Source organism: Macrobrachium rosenbergii, chromosome 15 (genome assembly GCF_040412425.1).
Source record: "Macrobrachium rosenbergii isolate ZJJX-2024 chromosome 15, ASM4041242v1, whole genome shotgun sequence".
In the NCBI taxonomy this organism is placed as follows: Eukaryota; Metazoa; Arthropoda; class Malacostraca; order Decapoda; family Palaemonidae; genus Macrobrachium; species Macrobrachium rosenbergii.
Window position 1 is genome coordinate 42,244,044 of NC_089755.1, and position 19,192 is coordinate 42,263,235.

General features: G+C 35.2%; 1 protein-coding gene across 1 annotated transcript; it reads left to right on the forward strand.

Moving 5' to 3' along the window:
• The first annotated feature begins 265 nt into the window (after window positions 1-265).
• On the forward strand, window positions 266-16,654 carry LOC136846595 (ras-related protein Rab-9A-like). Its single transcript, XM_067117474.1, has 7 exons — window positions 266-506; window positions 5,411-5,467; window positions 5,908-6,057; window positions 7,342-7,533; window positions 9,071-9,229; window positions 9,814-9,900; window positions 12,043-16,654. The coding sequence occupies exons 2-6, from the start codon at window positions 5,414-5,416 to the stop codon at window positions 9,889-9,891; spliced, it is 633 nt and encodes a 210-aa protein (XP_066973575.1). The 5' UTR covers window positions 266-506; window positions 5,411-5,413; the 3' UTR covers window positions 9,892-9,900; window positions 12,043-16,654.
• Window positions 16,655-19,192: the final 2,538 nt, after the last annotated feature.

Consider the following 19,192-nt stretch of genomic DNA (forward strand, 5'->3'; position numbering starts at 1 on the left):
AAGTCACACACACACACACGCACACACACACAGCGACTTCACTGTGACGTCATATCAAGCTGGAAAGAAAAGTGACAGTATTATCATAGCAAGCATTCTCTTTTACCAGTTTCCATCATTTTAGTAATATTTATTGGCCATTGCTAATAAACTCATTAAGTTTTAAATGTTAAAATTTTTTATTATACCATAAAAAATTTATGAAACGAACAAGTGTTTCTGGAAAAACAGTGGTCCAAAGAATTAGACCACTTCGATGAACCTTGACTTATAGAACGTACCTCAATTTTTGTTCGTTCGTAAGTACATTCACTGCGAGATCACCTGATACAGTGATTGTAAACAAACATTCGAGTCAGAGGGATGAAACTTTTATTTTCACCAGTTTTCGGCTCTTTTAAGTGGATATTGCCCGTTAATGCATACACCCAGAGTTTCTAGGACAGACTTATTCACAAACCGGGCTACGGGAACCAGTTTCATCGCCTCCGTCGTATAAAATAAAGGTGAAATGACGTACTTTCTTCTTTCGATAGCCTGCAGCAAGGGCTCAACTTTCATGTCCTAATCTACGCAAGACAAGATGTATTATCCTACTAATGCGTGATATTGATGGTGTTCTGGTTTATTCAGTGATCCATAGTGTAAATTTAACTTTTTAATAACGTTGTGTTGGCTATAGTATAAAATAGGGGTCTTTTGTAATTCCATCCATGTAGGCTATAACCTTGGTCGCAGGTACCCCAAATTTACGAGAAGCCCAGCCTGCCGGCTGTGAAAACAGATTATTGTTTAATTTTAAGTTAGTAGACTACATGACTACTTTAGCCCTTGCCTATTTTTGGTAGAACTATAGAACAACTCCTTATGGGGTATTGCCTTGGAAATTGAAATGGCTCTGCATGGGGTATTACCTTGGAAGTTTACTTTTTTTTATAGTAGTTTGGTTGCTTATAAAGAATTTACCATTATTATTTTGGTGGTCGACTGTTATTAACCTCAAAACTTATGTTATTGTATGCTGGGCATCCTGGAGTGCTATCGCGCATATGCTGTGTTATGGGGAAACTTTTGGTAAAAAGTGGAGTTTCCTTCACTGGAGGTCCGTAGGCCAGACCCCCCTGGGCTAAGTAACACGGCCTACTAGGTTAGGTTATGGTACGTTTGGTTAGTATAGTTGCTTTTATAACAGGTTTCCTAAGCAAATCCCTTCTTGAACATACGGCTCCCTAATGACTTACACATGCGCAGAACCATTCCATAACAACAACATGACAGTCCGGTCTTTCTCCCAGCGATTTCCCCCACCCAAAACCCTGTGTCCCCAAAGGGTCCCCAACCATGTTGGATAGAGATATGAGGTTAATAATATTTGACTGACAATAAACAACACCACCTCCTTCATCAGCAACACTAAAAGTATAGGAAATCAGTTTCCAAGGTAATAATCCATGCGAAGCTGTTCTATAGTTTTATCCTACTTTTGAGTCCTTTTAGCCCATTTCAAGGCGGGCTAGGAGTGCAAACTGTAGGTAGACCATAGGCTGTCAGGCTAATTTTTATCAAATAAACAATGATGGCAAACAACTTTACAAGTAAGAGACTAACCTGGATAGACAGATTGTTTGAGAGAGATATTTTGAAAGCTAGCATATAGGCTAGGACTGGCTTAAGCAAATAGGATCGTACTAGCTAGGTACTTTAACTTTTTGCCAAATACATGAACCTCATATTTTCCCGACTTATTTCAGTTTTTATGCATTTCTGATCATAATTGTTGATGCAGACCTCCGTCCCCCCGGATCTGTTCCTGTATTATAACATGATCAAGAATACTATAAATCATAAAAGTGAAACAGAAATTCATCTCAGCCTAACACTGTACACTAGTTCCTAACTGGCAAGGGGCACCCCCAGTCTACTCCTCAGCATATTCCTTAGTTTAAGGTTGGGAGCTACTCCTAGAAGGCACACATTTGTTCTTCATGTCATGATTTCAGTAAGTAAGTTCACTTAGGAGAGCCATTTATCTGTGTCGAAGTATTCATCAGTTCTAGATGGATAAAATTTTGTTTTAGTTTTGATTCTCCAATTAAAATTAATACTTAGTGCCCTTGTCATTGGTGTTTCTTACCATAAGGCGGCAATGTCTAAACTGAAAACTTGGAGGAGTCAGAAAACATCCAGGTACGTCAACAGGAGAATTTATAAAGATTTAATTTTTTAGGAAAATGGTAAGTAATTACTGAGTAGCAAAACTCCCATAAGCACTTGTAAATAGCTTATGCTCTACAATTGCATATCACCTCCCAGTGTCTAAGAACTTTCAGAACTGAATATCTTCAAAACAATGACAATGGACCTAAAATTCAAGGCAAGGCATCATATTTTCACTGTTAAATATATAACTTTTATTCTTATAGAAAAGCAGTACACACTTCTACATACATGGCTCTAGTTTTTATATACAGGAAAAGTACAAGTTACTTTAAAAATTTAATATTGCGTGATGTTATAGTTGTACAGTCACTCAAAAATATATTGCAACATACTTCAAAACTTTTGGACAACAGCTTATAATCATGACATCTGGCACTATTTGGTAACTCCGTCATAAGCGCATGAAACAAGCACAGACACGTCTGGTGCGTCAAAGAAATTAGTACCCGTTTCCCTTAAATCAGTTTTTATTTCTATCTATCATTATTATAATTCCTTTATTTCTCTCTTCATCATTATTGTAATTTCTTTATTTAATCATTTGTTCTCTCTAAGTATCCATTGGGTGTTACCTGATTATCTCTGTATATTTTTCCATTGGTTTATTTACTCATTGTCACGTTAAGTGATGGTTTTGCGGGAACTGCTGGTTCCCCGCTCGTTCCCTTTTGTGGATTGCTGCCTCCTTACCTTCAAGTTTTTTTTTTGTTTTGATGTTCTCGTCGGTGAGCTGCCGTTTTTCTTTAGTCAGTCGGGTCTGGTTGGGCAGCGAGGTAAGCGGCTGTGGCAGCAACAGCAGGCAGTTTTGGAGTCGGCGTTGAGTGGGAGTTTTTGAGCAACAAATTGAGCACGCCTACAGTGGAGCACGTCGTAGAGGTGGAGTGTGACCATGAGTAGTCGATGTGACCACGAGCTGCTCATCTTTGATGACAGCGTGAGCTGTCCTGACGTCTCCATCAGGGTATTCTGGTTTGTGGGTCTTGTCCCTGTTGTGCAGCTGAGGGCTGTCTTGGTGACCCGATGGAGGACGTATGTTTGTTTTTTTTCTGCCTGCTGTTGTTTATTTTTGCCTTTTTTTAAAAGCTACTTTTTTTTTGTTTATTTTAACTGGATTTTGTTTAGTGCTGCCTTTTTGGCTTTTTTTGTGTTATGGTTTTTATCTTTTGCCCAGACCCTGACTCACTTGTAAATATTATAAATAAATTAATATTAAGCTCATTCTTTATTGTTTTGTTGTTTTCCCCTCCTTTGTTTTGTTGCATCTGCCAAATCAGTCATGACTTAGGCCCGTCTAGTATATTAAAGAACCTGCATAACGGCCCACTGGGGGTCGTTACAATAACCATTGACCGACCGGTGGAATTCTAACCTCTCAGAACCCAGGAACGACGTGAAAAAGGAGAAGACAATAAAAGCTAATAAAGAATGACTTAATATTATTTATAACATTTACAAGAATCAGGTCTGGCAAAAAGATAAAACCATAAATACAAAAAGCCAAAAGGCAGCACTAAACAAAATCCAGTTAAAATAAACAAAAAAAGTAGCTTTAAAAAAAAAAAAAGGCAAAAATAAAACAACAGCAGGCAGAAAAAACAAACATACGTCCTCCATCGGGTCACCAAGACAGCCCTCAGCTGCACAACAGGGACAAGACCCCACAAACCAGAATACCCCCGATGGAGACGTCAGGACAGCCTCACGCTGTCATCAAGATGGCAGCTCGTGGTCACATCGATCACTCATGGTCACACTCCACCTCTACGTCGTGTCCACTTCGTAGCCGTGCTCCAATTTGTTGCTCAAAATCGATAAACTCCAAACTGCCTGTGCTGCCACGGCAGCTGCCCAACCAGACCCAACTGACAAGAAAAACGGCAGCTCCCGGCTGGTATCAACACAAAAAAACGAAGGTAGGCAGCAATCCCGCAAAGAAAGAGCGGCGACCACCAGTTCCAAAAAACCCTTCCAACGTGCGTACCTCCCCACCTAAAAGAAAAAAAAGATTATTTTTTTGCACTCATGATCCCCTCAATGCGTAACAACCCGCCAGCCAAAACAGAGCCATCCTGTCACGGTGCATGCATTGTGACCGAGTGAGCGTTATGCAGGTTCTTTAATATACTCAGGACGGAGGCTGTCATGACTGACAACCAGATGCAACAAACAAAGGAGGGGAAAACAACAAAAACAATAAAGAATGAGCTTAATATTAATTTATTTATAATATTTACAGATGAGTCAGGTCTGGCAAAAGATAAAAACCATAAATACAAAAAAAAGCCAAAAGGCAGCACTAAACAAAATCCAGTTAAAATAAAAAAAAACAAAAAAAAAAAAGGCAAAAATAAACAACAGCAGGCGAAAAAAAAAAAACAAATGTCACGTCCTCCCTTCAGGTCCACCAAGACAGCCCTCAGCTGCACAACAGGGACAAGACCCACAAACCAGAATACCCGATGGAGCGTCAGGACAGCCTCACGCTGTCATCAAAGATGAGCAGCTCGTGGTCACCTGACTACTCATGGTCACACTCCACCTCTCGACGTGCTCCCGCCCGTGGCGTGTAATTGCTGCTCAAAACTCGACCAACGATCACGACTCAAAAACTGCCTGCTGTTGCTGCCACAGCGCTACCTTAAGCTGCCCAACCAGACCCTGACTGACTAAGCGGCGCTCACGCGCGGACATCAAAACAAAAAACTTGAAGGTAAGGGCAGCAATCCACAAAGGGAACGAGCGGGGGAACCAGCAGTTCCCTTAAAACCATCATAACGTGACACTCATGAAAAGTCTCTGAATTTACTTCCATGAGGATTGAATGGATGACTAATTATAGTTTTTTTATTTGACTCTTTTACCATCATGAGCGAAATTTTTCAAAATGTTTCGTTATTTTTCATAATACAGATTTTTCATTCATTATTCTTTTATATACTGTTAACCATATAATTAATAACCAAAATCTAATAACAAAAGCACATTTCCATGTATATATAAAAGAAATAAATTATTGTTAGGTGAATAAAAACTTCTGGAACTTGTTGCAAAACATTTTTGAGTGACTGTACTAAATGAAAAGATTGTATACTTTGCTGCACATATAATTTCATTTGCTCTGTGCTGGTATTTTTCACTTATACATATAAGTATTTTATGGATATTAATGTTTTGAAAGTTTGTTTTACAGGAAATGAGTAATAGCCACAGAAGACAAAACAGTCGAGGAAGATCAACAGTTTTAAAAGTAAGGAAGTTGAGATTATTATTATTTTCAGAGATAAAAGGTAGAATTTGTGATGATTTTACTAATGTGTCAGTACAATAAGTGTTTATACCTCTAGGCCAAGTAAAAAGTAAGTGACAACAGTACTGTATGCATGCAGGACATATGCCATTATTAGTGACACCCCCCCACCCAAGAGAAGTGAGGTCCCTACACTTCTCACCTAACCTATTCAGTATTATGACTGTGTCCTTTTAGTACACTGCTCTTTTGTGGTTTATATTTTTTCTCTTTACCAAGTTTTCTTTTCATGAAGCATTTATTCTTCTCTTTCCTTTCTGTAATGCAATCCTTTTGGTTCTATGGTAGCCCCCACAGTGTATTGAAATGAAATTGAACATTTTATGAATGCATAAAGGTACATGCTGTTTGCTTTAAAAACTATATTTGTCTGCCTTTAGGTTGTGATCCTCGGAGATGGAGGAGTTGGGAAATCATGCCTCATGAATCGATTCGTTACCGACCGCTTTGATGAGCATTCCTTTCATACTATAGGTGTTGAGTTTCTAAATAAAGAAATTGAATTGGGTGGAGAAACTTATACCTTACAGGTAAGTGATATGTCTAAATGTGTGTGTATTTCTATCAATAAGGGACTGGTCAGAGGAACCTAATTTTCAGTAGTGATAATTTATACAGTGTTGTATATCGGTGAAGTTGTTCAGAGATCTATGCTTGATGTATCTAGAATAAGGAGCCACAAGTATGGAACAGGGTACATTACTACTAAACTATACTTTGTATGTGAGTATTTATATTAAAGCATAGATTTTTAGGATTTGCTTTCTATGTTCATTAGTAGTACAAAATTCAGTTTCATAGTGACACCCTTATATTGCAGCTGTATTGTTTTCAATGAAAATGACAATAGAAAAAAAGGAAGTAATATCTATCATCTTGGGAGCACTAGGGATAATCCCAGAGGAACCTTGAGAGGATTGGATTCACAAACCTTGAACCAGGCTTCAGGAAAGTGTAATTCTGGGCGCAGCAGTGCTAGTTTAGAGAGTGTTAGATTAATAAGAAAAACAGATCCTCAGAAGGCAGGTTGCAGCCTGTATTTGAGTTAATAAAAAAATAATAGTAATATAAATAATAATAATAATAAAGAAATGGAGCCCTCATCAATATGTGATTGGCCAGCAGAGGCAAATGATTAGTGTTACTGTTAGGGAGCCACCTTTTACAAAATCTTGGTTGTGAGAATATTAGAAAGATATTTGAATGGATACACTAGTCCAAAGGATAAGTACAGTAAACCCCTCGTATTCGTGTTCTCAGGATTCGCGGCCTCACGTATTCGCGGATTTCTCTGTGGAACGTATCTACCTATTATTTACGGAAAATTCGCCAATTCGCGGTATTTTTTACTGAGAAATATTCACTATTACTGTATTTTCATATCATTTCATGATTAAATGCACTTTTTATGATAAAACTATTAAAATATTCAGGTATAAGCATTTTTAGAGAGTTTTTCTTGTATTTAAACTATCAAAGTAGGCAGTTCTAAGTGTTTCTAGAGGGGTTTTAAGTATTTGCAGATTTTAGCTACCACATCCCCACCGAATAGGGGGGATTTACTGTACTATCTTCAGATATAGGGCAAGGTTTTTAGAGGTGAATTTTCCACCAGAATGCTGTTCACATTTGTTGTGAGAAAATTGAGATTTCACAAAGCTTGTGTTCATTATTGATTTTTACCAAGGCAGTTTATTTCTTGAATTATAAGACAAACATACAGTAATGCAATAAATGTTATGATTTATTGGCTCTTTATAAAAAACAATATTTAATTCATGTGCTTTTTTCAAAAATTTTCTCTTTGTCCTCAGATTTGGGATACAGCTGGACAGGAAAGATTTAAAAGCCTTAGAACACCATTTTATCGTGGTTCTGACATGTGTATTTTAACTTTTTCTGTTGATGATCCTCCAAGCTTTAAAAATTTGGATACCTGGCGGAAGGAGTTTGTTTACTATGCAGATGTCAAAGCAGATTTTCCATTTTTAGTTGTTGGAAATAAGGTACAGTACTTCTTTTGTCTTCAGTACAGGCAGTCCCCAGTTTACAACAGGGGTTCCGGTCTTACGCTGCGTCGTAAGCCAAAAATCGTTGTAAACCGAAAAATCGTCAAAATCCTAAGAAAACCTTACTTTTAATGCTCTGGGTGTATTGAAAACTATGTAAACTGCATTTTTATTGAGTTTTTCATCAAGAAAACCTCCAAATTTTGATTAGTCTGCCATTTTGGAGCTATACTTCTTCCATCGGATTGGCGTATGACTCGTCGTAACTCTGGAACATGCGTCATAAACCGGGAAATGATTTCTGATGAATATATCTGAAAAGTGTCGTAACCTCGGAACGTCTTAAGCCGGACCCATCGTAACCCGGGGACTGTCTGTAGTTTGTTTTTTAAATTGTATTCCTAAACAAATGTAAAATCTATGTTTTAAACTGCTGGTACAGTGGTGGGCAGACTATACAGAATTGAAGTGACAGCCAAATGGGTAATAAGACTGTTCTTATTTCAGTTTTCAAGGAGTCACATATGTTCCTTTTGTAAACTACGAGAAAGTTTCTGTATGGCAAATTCTTCTTCCAGTGTGGGATTTCATTTTGGTGTGTAATTTTAAGTTAGTTCCTGGGGACTTTTAAAGGTCTCTTTTGAAGATGTTTTCATTTTCAGTATGGTATTCCTCATAGCCCTTGCACTAGAATGGGAAGAGCATGAAGCCTAGGGCCTCTCAGGAAGTGATTTAACATTTGAGGCTGGGCCTCAGCAGGCACTTTTTATGCTCAAGAATTTTAGAGCATAAAAAACTTGAGAAAGACAGAGTACTGCATTCATTTTTGGGTTATCAGTACTTTTCAAGCACTTGTCTCCAGAAGTGTGATTTTGATTGACAATCCATACACCATACCAGTCAGTTGTAGATGAAGATAGTTTAAATTTGGATGGCTGTATGTACAATATTTGTTGCTGAAGCTTAGATGCTTGGGCCAAGGCAGGGGAAACTGAGCATAATGTAGCATTATACTCTAGTTAGGTGACAGGCGAGACTTCTCCAGATAGGGGGATCTTGCCATAATAGCCAGACTCTTTCATTTCTTTCCTCAGTCTGATGCGAGTCAGATAAATTTTAGTTTTCATTTTGTTTTTGTTACTTTTCCATTTTATCAGAGGTGGAATACATGGCTTTGGTGTTGATGATGTATTTGTTTCATTTTTTTCATAACTTCATAACACATCAGAAATTAAACTGCTTAGCCGTTCAGCCACATTTGTGTTGAAAAACATGAACTTGTTTGCAATTACTGTAAATATGTTTTCTAGTGTTAATTGTTTTCCAATGTTGTAGATGACTTTTATGTTATGCATATGCATTAATTTGGGAGGGAAAAAATTTTCTATTTGTTATTGAAAGTAAAATTTGTTTACTAAACTTTGAATACCTTATAATGTGTGACAGTGAAATAAATATTACTGAACAGTAACTGCAGAATGACTACTTTATGGGACCTTGATAATTTTATTTTTCATGTTATTTCATGCTACAGATTGATCTTGAAAGAAAGGTAACCACTGAAGAAGCAGAGGCATGGTGTAAAGAAAATGGTGATTTACCATATGTAGAAACTTCAGCCAAAGATGCAACAAATGTTGATACTTCCTTTATGATGTGCTTGAGACGATGGGCAAACATTGAAGGACGACAGGTACAGTATTCTTCATCACAAGACATTGTCTCATATGAACGCTGTGTCATGTTTAAATTGTATCTAATAGGAATCTTAATTACTGACTTAATTCAGATCAAAGGTAACATACTATATATCTCATACAGCACACAGCATGTGTTTTTAAGTTTTGTATCATCAGTTTAGACCCTATCATAGTTGCAGTCTATGTTATGTTAGTTATATCTTGTCTGGTATAATAGTGCAAGCCTCTTCTTTGATAGTGTATATGTTTTTCATTGTAATAAAATCCTTCTTTCCCACCTCAGTAGTTATTCAGGCTTTGTAAATTTAATGGGTTTGTTTTGAAACAAATGAATTTTTTTAAGATTAAATTGATTTTTTCTAGACAAACCAATTACTTTTAGAATGAGTGCCCTCCTTCCGGCTCTGCATTCCTTGCAGCAGGTTCAGATGACACCTTCAGTGAGCCAGTTTTCTTCTTCCTTCAACCAGTAATGGGTTTGTTTTCACAATTTTTTTCTATTTAATTTCATGCATAATAGCATTCAAGATGTTTTTAAAGCTAACGTGTTTTTCTCTGGTTATTTCTTTTCCTCCAGGAAAGACTACCAATGCCAGATACTGTACAGCTAGACAGCAGTGGGTCTCAGCACCATTTTTGTTCTTGTTCCTCATAACCATGTACGGTAAGTGTTGCACTATTTTTGTGAGATATTGACTGGAGATTTTTTTTTACAGTAACTATACATACTTTTCCCAAATTGAAAGAATTAGAAATGACATGGAATTCTTATAGGGATTGAGAATACATATACATTCGTGCAAGTTAGAGGTCTCTTATCAAAATCAGCTGCAGTACTGGTTGATATAGAAAAAATGTCAAATTCCTGAGTGAACAAAAATCAGCATTAATTACAAAATGAGTGAGACCACCTTCTTTGGAGGAAGCTTTGTCTCACTTAACAAAAGTCATCACATCTTGACTTATAATTAGGTGTTTGTATCAGGTTCTGTTTTCCAGTTGCCACTTCTGCATCTTTTCATTACTGTTATCACAAAATCTGGTATATTGTAGTATTGGCTTTCTTTTATGCAAATTGTTCACAGGTGATGTGTTATCAGAAGTTTGATAACATTTTAAGTTTTCATGTGATGGGTTTGTTTGTTAGTGCAACCAGTTTTCACTTGATGGGCAGTTGTCTGACTTTTTTTTATAATTTTAAATGTATCTCTTTTTCATAGTCTGTATCTTAAACATACAGAAATGTAACATCATTAATACAGAATTCTGGATAATCTGAATAGTCTGGAATCTCATTTTTTAAGGAAAATCCTAGTATTTACAAAATGATTGGTATACATTAAAAATGAACTTTACAGTACCAGTGTAAAATACAGTTGTATCAGTGTCATTGTTGAGGCCTTCAGCATTGTGACAAATCCTTCCAACAGAATAATCTCAAAATACATATTTGAAACCTTTGAGGATTTGGGGAAATTGATGAGTAGCTACAGTGAACAAGGAACTGAGTACACTGATGACAACCTCTTGTGCTCATGGAAGAATGTGGAGGCCAAGTTTTTCTTTTTTCTTCATGTTGAACACTTATTATAGAGTAGAAATTAATCTTGATAGCACTTGTGAGGCACAGTGGTAGTGTCAGCCAACATACTATACCTCCTTACAGACCTGCCAAGAGAATGTATGATTTTACCTAAGCCTCTGAGTCAGCCACACTTAACTCCATTTCTTGTAACCTCCAGGCACAGAACTCTCACATAGGGAATACTTTTACAGGCAAGATTTCTTGACCAAATTTATCTATGTCAGACCTTTATCAGTAACACTGGTCCAGCTTTTGTATTTACTGCCAAGAAAGAGGGTTTCTTACTACTGCTACTGTTTCGTAGCATTGCAGAATTTTTCAAGTTCCTGAGGGAGGAAAAGAATTTCTCTGTCTTCTGTTAAGGGATACCAGTCAGCACTAACACTGAAACTGGGATACAAAGGAAAGGATCTGACAGACTTACTAGACCTCAAAGCCTCAATTTAGAATTAAACTAGGGTAGGCATCATCAGAAGACCTTAATCTACAGTCAGTCTCCTTAATTGCACTTGCATGTTCCAATGATACAAGTGAGAGGTTGGTTGTCTGGTGAGAACATCCTTTTAAGCAGAATCTCAGGCCATGGATGGTAAAGACAATGAAATTGCTGCTTTAGTAATTCCTGTTCTGAAAACTTTGTTGAAGTTATGGCAGTAACAATACTTTGTTTCAGACTTTTCTTCTCTGTGAAGGACTGCATCTAGCCAGATAGATATAGTTCTAGGTGGAAGAAGACTATACATACTTTAGTTTAAAAATCTTCTATAAAAACTGCACATCTTAGTATTGCAGGAGAAATAACATATTTATTTTCAGAAATCCAAGTCAATTTAAGCTACCAAATATGCATATTAACTTGACAGTTTCCTTTAGTTGGGCAACAGTATAGCAGGAAAGCGAAGAAATTATGTTTCCCAAGTAATTATTTGATCTTAACAAAGGTAAGAGTTTGTAATTCATAAGGGTCACAAAGTTTTGAAAACATGTTTCTTAGGTACAGACCTCTCAACTGGGAGTGCTTCTTTCCAGTGCACTCCAGTTAAAGCACATTTCTTACCCAGACAAAATCAGAAATGTAAATTTTGCCACATGGGATATACCAGTTCATTAATTTTACGAGCAACTCTGCACTGCTTTTAGAAGCCATTATGATTTTTTAAAAATATTTAAGATGTTTGAATATTTAAAATTGTATAATTTTACATTTAATTTTCATTACAGATAGCTAATTCAGATGGATCTTGTAATGGATGATTTGGTAGACTGCAGACTCAAATATGTGGATGGGATAATCTAGTACAGTAGTATGAAAACTTTGGATTTTGAAGTGGAGATTATTTATAGCATTTAGAATTAATATGTGATACAGTTGAACTTAATTATATTTTAATATTCACCTGCTAGTGATAATATTGTGTAGAATAATACTGTTTTTTTAAAGTTATCAATTGTTTGTGATTTGTTATCCATTTCTTTCTGAATGAACTGGCAAATTATATATCAGAAATGTAGCGCAGGCACTCCGTTTACTGTAACTAATAGACAGGGAATGAAATATTCATAAACACAGCCACTTCACACCAGATGCAAACTTGAATGTGATGCCAGGCTTTGGTCATGACTTATCAGAATGATCACATAACGTAATATACAAGCTATGTTAGTCAGTATGGAAGCTATGATGACATATAGGGAATTCTAATATATTTAAATTTCTGCATAAAATGTAACTCAAAGCACAAAGGAAGTGTATTAATTTATAAACATGATGGCAAGTGTTTTATGTATTTTTTATGTTTAAATAAGTGTACTGGGTGTTTTGTGATGGTTTAGATGTTGCAAAGGAGACATGCCACTAATGATAGAGGTTATGAAAGCAAATGATGATTTGTATGCAATATCAGCTGCCTATGATATGGAATTACTTTGGGTATAGAACATCTGACACCAGTTCTAAGATTATGGTTTTAATGGTTACATTGGTAGAGCTGGAACGGAGTGAAGACATGACTCAGACACAGTTCACAACTATGTGATATTGACCTGTTTAAACCCACAAAGCTACTTAAATGACAGTGTTTTTATTTTCATCCTAATCTTGCCATAACCTAAAGTTCTGACATTGACCACTTCCTTGTGCCAGTTACCTACTCTCTATTACGAAAAAAATTTACTGCAATATATAATATGATATAATGTCAAAATATTACAGTGTAATATGTCAAAAGGTGATAAATTCTAGGGCAATCCTTTTTTAGCCAGCATTTCACAGTGGAAAACTTAGGGACTGGTGAACTGGAAAATATTGGTACCAACTCAGTGATATTGACAATATAGCTTCTCATCCCAAGTGTACAGTGGTAATTAATGTTTCCCCATTAGTAGCATAGCTAGTGTAGTATCTGGTGTGAATTGGCCTTTACCTCAGAGCTATTAAGGACAAGATCTGCAAACAAATTCAGCTTAGAATCTTATATTTTCTAGTGGGTTTGAAATTCTTTTGCAGTGTTTATTTTTTGAAATGACACTGTTTATCCTTTTCAACCTTTATTTTGTTTTGACTAATATATTGTTTTGAGTGTAACATGAAGGCACTTAAGCTCTGTATGCCATCAGAATAGGAAAGAGGTGATACCACTTCATCTTTATACCTTCCCTGGGTAAGGCAGTTTAAACTCATATAAAAGAATATTTTTTCTTGCTAGATTCAGCAATCTTATTGTTTATTTATTGTGACTGAAGTATCTCTACCAACTATTTGTGGTTTTCCTAGTGGACCTTGGAAAGTTTAATGTGAAGTTACAAATGAGGCCATAAAATATGATGACAGGTACTGTACATAGATTACAGAACTGTATTCATTAAAGAATATATTAGCTATATTGGCTACATACATATCATTAGTAATCACCTGTGTTGAACATAGTACTGCATAGCAATATGATTCAAAGTCAAAACCATTTCAAACTTTGTCAAAGAAAGCATGGTATTTTGTGCAAAAAAGTCCTATTGGTGGACTACCAGCTAGTAAGCAAAATATAAGACTTCCTTGTCCAGTTAACAATAGGGTTATCCATAGACACCATGTATAAAGCAGTAACCAGTAAGCTCTTCATTTCAGCAACCTAAATAGTAAAGCCAAGAAGGTGAAAGAAAAAATTTCCTGTGATGAAAGACAGCCAGATCGGATGATGTCAATTATAGATACATAGTAAAAACTTTTGTGAGGACAAAGGAAGAGAACTGGTGGAAAAGTACAACTATTGTACAAGAAATGGGATTAGAACTTGCTTAAACTTAACAAATATACAGGGTGCAGTAATATGAGATGAGAATTTATAAAAGGGATGAAGGCTATTAATAAATGGGATTAGTAGAATTTTCTTAGCATGGACAGATGTAAACCAATAATACCCTTTTCAAATATTGGAGTGCCTTTACTGGTTGAACATCTGTTCAGACTGCAAACATTGATTACTATCAGGAAAGCAAATACCTAAACAGAAGTGTAGACTCACTACTGAAATAAAGATAATTGCTATGAATTATATCAAGACACTAGATCATTATTTTCCGTAAAGTTCTGTACAACTATGAATAATTGCAATGTTAGAAGTATCTTGAATACTGCATTACAGCACAGTACTAATATAAGAGGTAAAGGGTCAGGTTTTAAATATTAGATTTATTAATTGATAAAGTAATATATTAGTAATGCAGAAGTCAAGGGAAACTGCCCTAGGAAACAGACTTTCCCAGGTGTACATGAAGGCAGATTGATACTGTACTGAGAATCTTTTCAAAGATGTGACTTCTAAAGTTTCACAAAATACTGTCCTACAATGAGTAGAGTCACTACTACTGTACAGTACTGTTGGAAAGTATTCTGAAGCTGTTAATGAGCATTTAGAAAAGTGATTAAAAGGCTCATTTTCACAACATATACTGTAGAGGGAACTCTTAATTGATGAGAGTCCTAAGGGTGAGATATTAGGGAAATGAGTTGCAATATACACTGTACTGGAACTCGTGTAATATGAAAAGAACAAGGCCTACAGGAAACTGTAAAGAAAGGGGGAAAAGTTGTATTATCATTTACAAAGCTGAGAATCCTATAAGTAGTTGGTAGAGATACCAATGATAAAAGAAGTTTGTCACAACCTTCCCTCAGGCATGTACTGTATCCATCAGATGCTAATTTTTAATGAGTTCAGCAAGATTGCTTTGTTAAAATGTTCTTTAGATAATACAGTGCTTCAGCCTGAGAGTTCTTATGTTTCATATCTTCAATGTTGCTAACTAGGGTTTATAAAATTTCAACGAGATGACACTCTGTACTTATCCCACATTGTGCTTTCCTAATGCCTTGATATTTTTTAAAAGCAAAGTAGCTTCTTTTATCCCTCTTTAAAAGAAAACAATGTCTAAAGGGAAACTTTGAATTACTACTGTGCAAAGAAATTGATTGGTGGGTTCAATGGAAAATGAAAAGATTATACTTATGTTATTCCTCTTTCCTTTCTTATGGTGTAAGAGCTTAACTTTTTAAAATATATTTGATTTATTCTATCTTATATTTACTACAAATTGAGAACCAAAAACTATATACTGTATACTGTAGTAGCTGGTATTACTCCTATAAATGTGTTTTGTTTTTTGGACATCAAAGATGTTTAAACATTTTTTTCTTGGATATTACAACTGTAAACCTGAAAGCTTGGCCTGTCAAGTAGATGAACATGTCTGAATTGAAGTGTAGATGTAAAAATTTTTAAATTTAGTATTTCATGTAAATATTGTGTGCTATTGTAAGTGTTTTTTACACAGTTTTACTTTTAATGTTTCTTGCCAAAATAGGATAAAAGCATGTTCTTTAGCATGTATATTAAAAGTTATTTTCCAGGAACTCAAGCAAGTTGACTTTTCTCTTGAATCATGTTTATGTATACTAGCATCTTTCCAATGGAATGTGTAGAGCTTAGCTTATCACAACATATTTATAATACTGTATGTAGAATATACATCAAGACATTGATTATACATCTTCAAAAATTGCATGTCACGAGGATTTTTAGCCATGCATTTTTCTCACTGAGGATAGCAGTGCACTGTATAAAACCTGGTACCCAGGTGGTATAACTAAGGTTAGCAGCATTGTGCATGTATATTTGTAAAAGTGGCTGTGAAGGGCTTTAAAAGCAAGGGGCTTATGGTAACAGTTAAGGCATAGTCATTCAAGAAACAAATTTTTGGACATAGAACAAGTGTTGTACTGACTGATTTTGTTACTGATATCTTGAAGGAAAATTAGAAAAATTAGAAAAATTAATAGAAATGAGACAATCTCTTACAGCCTTCATTCACTTATTTTGTCAGGCTATTAGATTTGATAACAAGGGGTCATCCGTATTCTTATATTGCCAAGCTATTAGATTTGAAAATGAGGGCTCATCCTTGTTTTCAGTGAACTAGAACAGCTTGCAGTGATGTAATTAATTTCATTAGTGGTATTTTTTTTAAGCTATTTTGGGGTCTCTTAACTTGTCTTTTGACTACAAGAGTGATGTTATGCCTTAAAGTAGTTGATCACTTTTCTGCATGGAACAAAATGTATAGATTACCCAAAAAATTATTGACAACATGATATCTTTTGTACAGAACTTGATTAATTTGAGTTTTTGCTTTCAGAGCAAGACCAATTGCTGCCAAAACTAAATATCTTGTTCATAGTCTCAAAATATCTGAACTTTGAGAATGTATGTATAGTAGTAAACGGATTTCTTTTTCTTTTGTTGTCAGAATAAGCTATGAACACTATTACAAAAATCATAAATTTTTGTGACTTTCAGTGAAGCTCTTGACAGGTAATGTGGGACTTGAAATTTAACCTGCTCTACTAATGCCAGTACAGATTCTACCATATTGCAGTTCTGTCCCTCTTTCCTCTCCACAGCCATCTAAGCATACAGTCCTTGAGAAACACCATCTTGCTTGCTTAAAAACAAATGCTCAATTGTAAAACACCTCAGCAGATTATTAGCAGACTGGTATCTGTAATATCAGATATAGACTTTCGAAATAAGTAAATCACCACATCATGTACAGTACTACTAAATAATGTGCAAAGAATGAAAGATACAACTAACATACAGTCTTTGGAAAACACTGAATACAGTAACAGTACAAATTATCTAGCTAAACACTTTTGCCAAATCAAAAAACGAAAACCAATCTTAAGTACGGTACACTTGGCGTAAGATACCAAAGTTATCTATTGTGATAAAATACGTTATTCATCATTGACAAAAATTTTATTTATCTCTTATCAATAACCAGTATGCAAGGAATCATTAAACAATTAGCATCATTAGCTAAAAAAAATTAGAGACAAGCAGTACTAGCAGTTACATACATTTACTAGTTTCATTAAACAGTTAATAAAAAAAAAGATGACAAGTGTTAGGACTTTTTAGGTGTATACAGACATCTAATACAATCACTCCAGCTAAAGTTCAATCTAAATACAGCAGGTATAACCTAGATTCATAATCCACTTAGATGATTTGAGTGTAAATTGATAACTGTGGCTGTAATCTGAAATACAAAAAAGCTTTAAACACATGGATGCTCACCATTCAGAAACAGTATAAAAAAGCTATCTACTAACACATCAAAACTTTCATTGTGACAAAACATTTGGATGTAAATTATTACATTATTTCACTGATGACAAAATGAGTACATTTTATTTGTGAATTCCAATTGGTGATAGTACCTTCACACTTGGGTAATAATACTAGGGTCTCTAGTCAGAAATTCTATGGATGTAGAAATATTAAATCTCTGGATTGTTTTAAAAAGCTATTGCATGCCTATATATAATGACAATCTTTCATTAACATTTACCTAGACTTTCAACCATAATCTGGAACAAGCCGCATAATAATTTACTTGAATTGCTGATCTGTGTAACAACTAGGAACTACTTTCAACAGTCAAGAGATAATTTGATTTTGTTGTATTTACAGCATACTGTAATTATTTATCTCTGACAGTGGGTGGTTATAGCTGCTGTTTAGATTTTCCTTTTTGAGTGCCTCAACAATGAGCCCTAATCTCAAAAATCCAATGATTTGTTAAACAACATATTGTTATTAACAGCACTGTGATTTATAAAATGCAATACCAAAAACAGGTGCACCTTAACTAATCCACTTACCTGTAATCTAGTTCCTCCACTAACATGGCACTGATATGAAATTTCTCAGGCCAGCGTAATTTAATATTTTGTAGGTCCTGCAATTTAAAATTTCGTGGGCCACAGCAAACTGTTTCAGCTGCAATAGATTTCTTCATTTGCTGGTGTGCTGCCTCCCACATAAGAGATCATTACTTGTTTCCCAGTATTATGTATTCTTTAGTTTATTCTCATTTAAACCCAGTTTTGGCTCCAGTGAAAAAGGAAGCGCATTCCATGCTGTGAAAAGTACCATGTGCATGTGTGATATAACCAAGTTTCAGTGCAAAAGTAAGATTACTCATCAAAACAATGGGCTAGAATTCACACATCAAGGTAATGATTATTATAGACTTGTAATATATAGTATACTGTGACAGGCTATAACATAATATATATTTGCTTGAAATAGAATTAAAAAGTTATGATGTAGATAAACGGAGCAAATACTATATGCATTTTAATACCAACATCTGAGGCAATTCCCTTTATGTTAGTCACCACCTAAATTAGAGATTCAACAATTGAAGTTGGAGGTTTTTTATTATAACTACTGTTTTTGCAATGTTATAAATAGATGCTTCAAATACAGTACGACATGATATTTGCAGACTTTTTCTGATATTTCTATTCTCTACAAATATACTGTAACAAGTGGGTATTCTCAATAGCAGGGGGCTTGAAGAGAATGAAAACAGGTGATGAAGGCTAAATAAATAACTGGAAATTAAATGTTATTGGTAGTTAATATATGCTGGAAAATCAACAAAAAAGTAATGACAAACAATTAACATTAAGAAAAAATGTGCATTTCTTACCATGCAATTGTTTACAGTATGTAACCTGATTATAACTAACAATCATTCCTAATCATAAAAGTGTGAAAATGACTGGAATGATTAAGAGAAGCCTCCCTAACTGGTGGGTGAGCCAGTTTTAAGCAAAACTGTACTGCCTGTGAATATTTTTGAAAATCTTTCTTTTCATACAGCTCAAGTTTGGTAACCTTAGCCTGGCCTAATCTACCTGGAACTCAAAATTAAACTTACCATAAACATAAATGGTTTCTATAAAATGCTGATTTCTCTTATAATTATTATTCATCATTGCAATCATAAATTGCTCTTTTGTTAC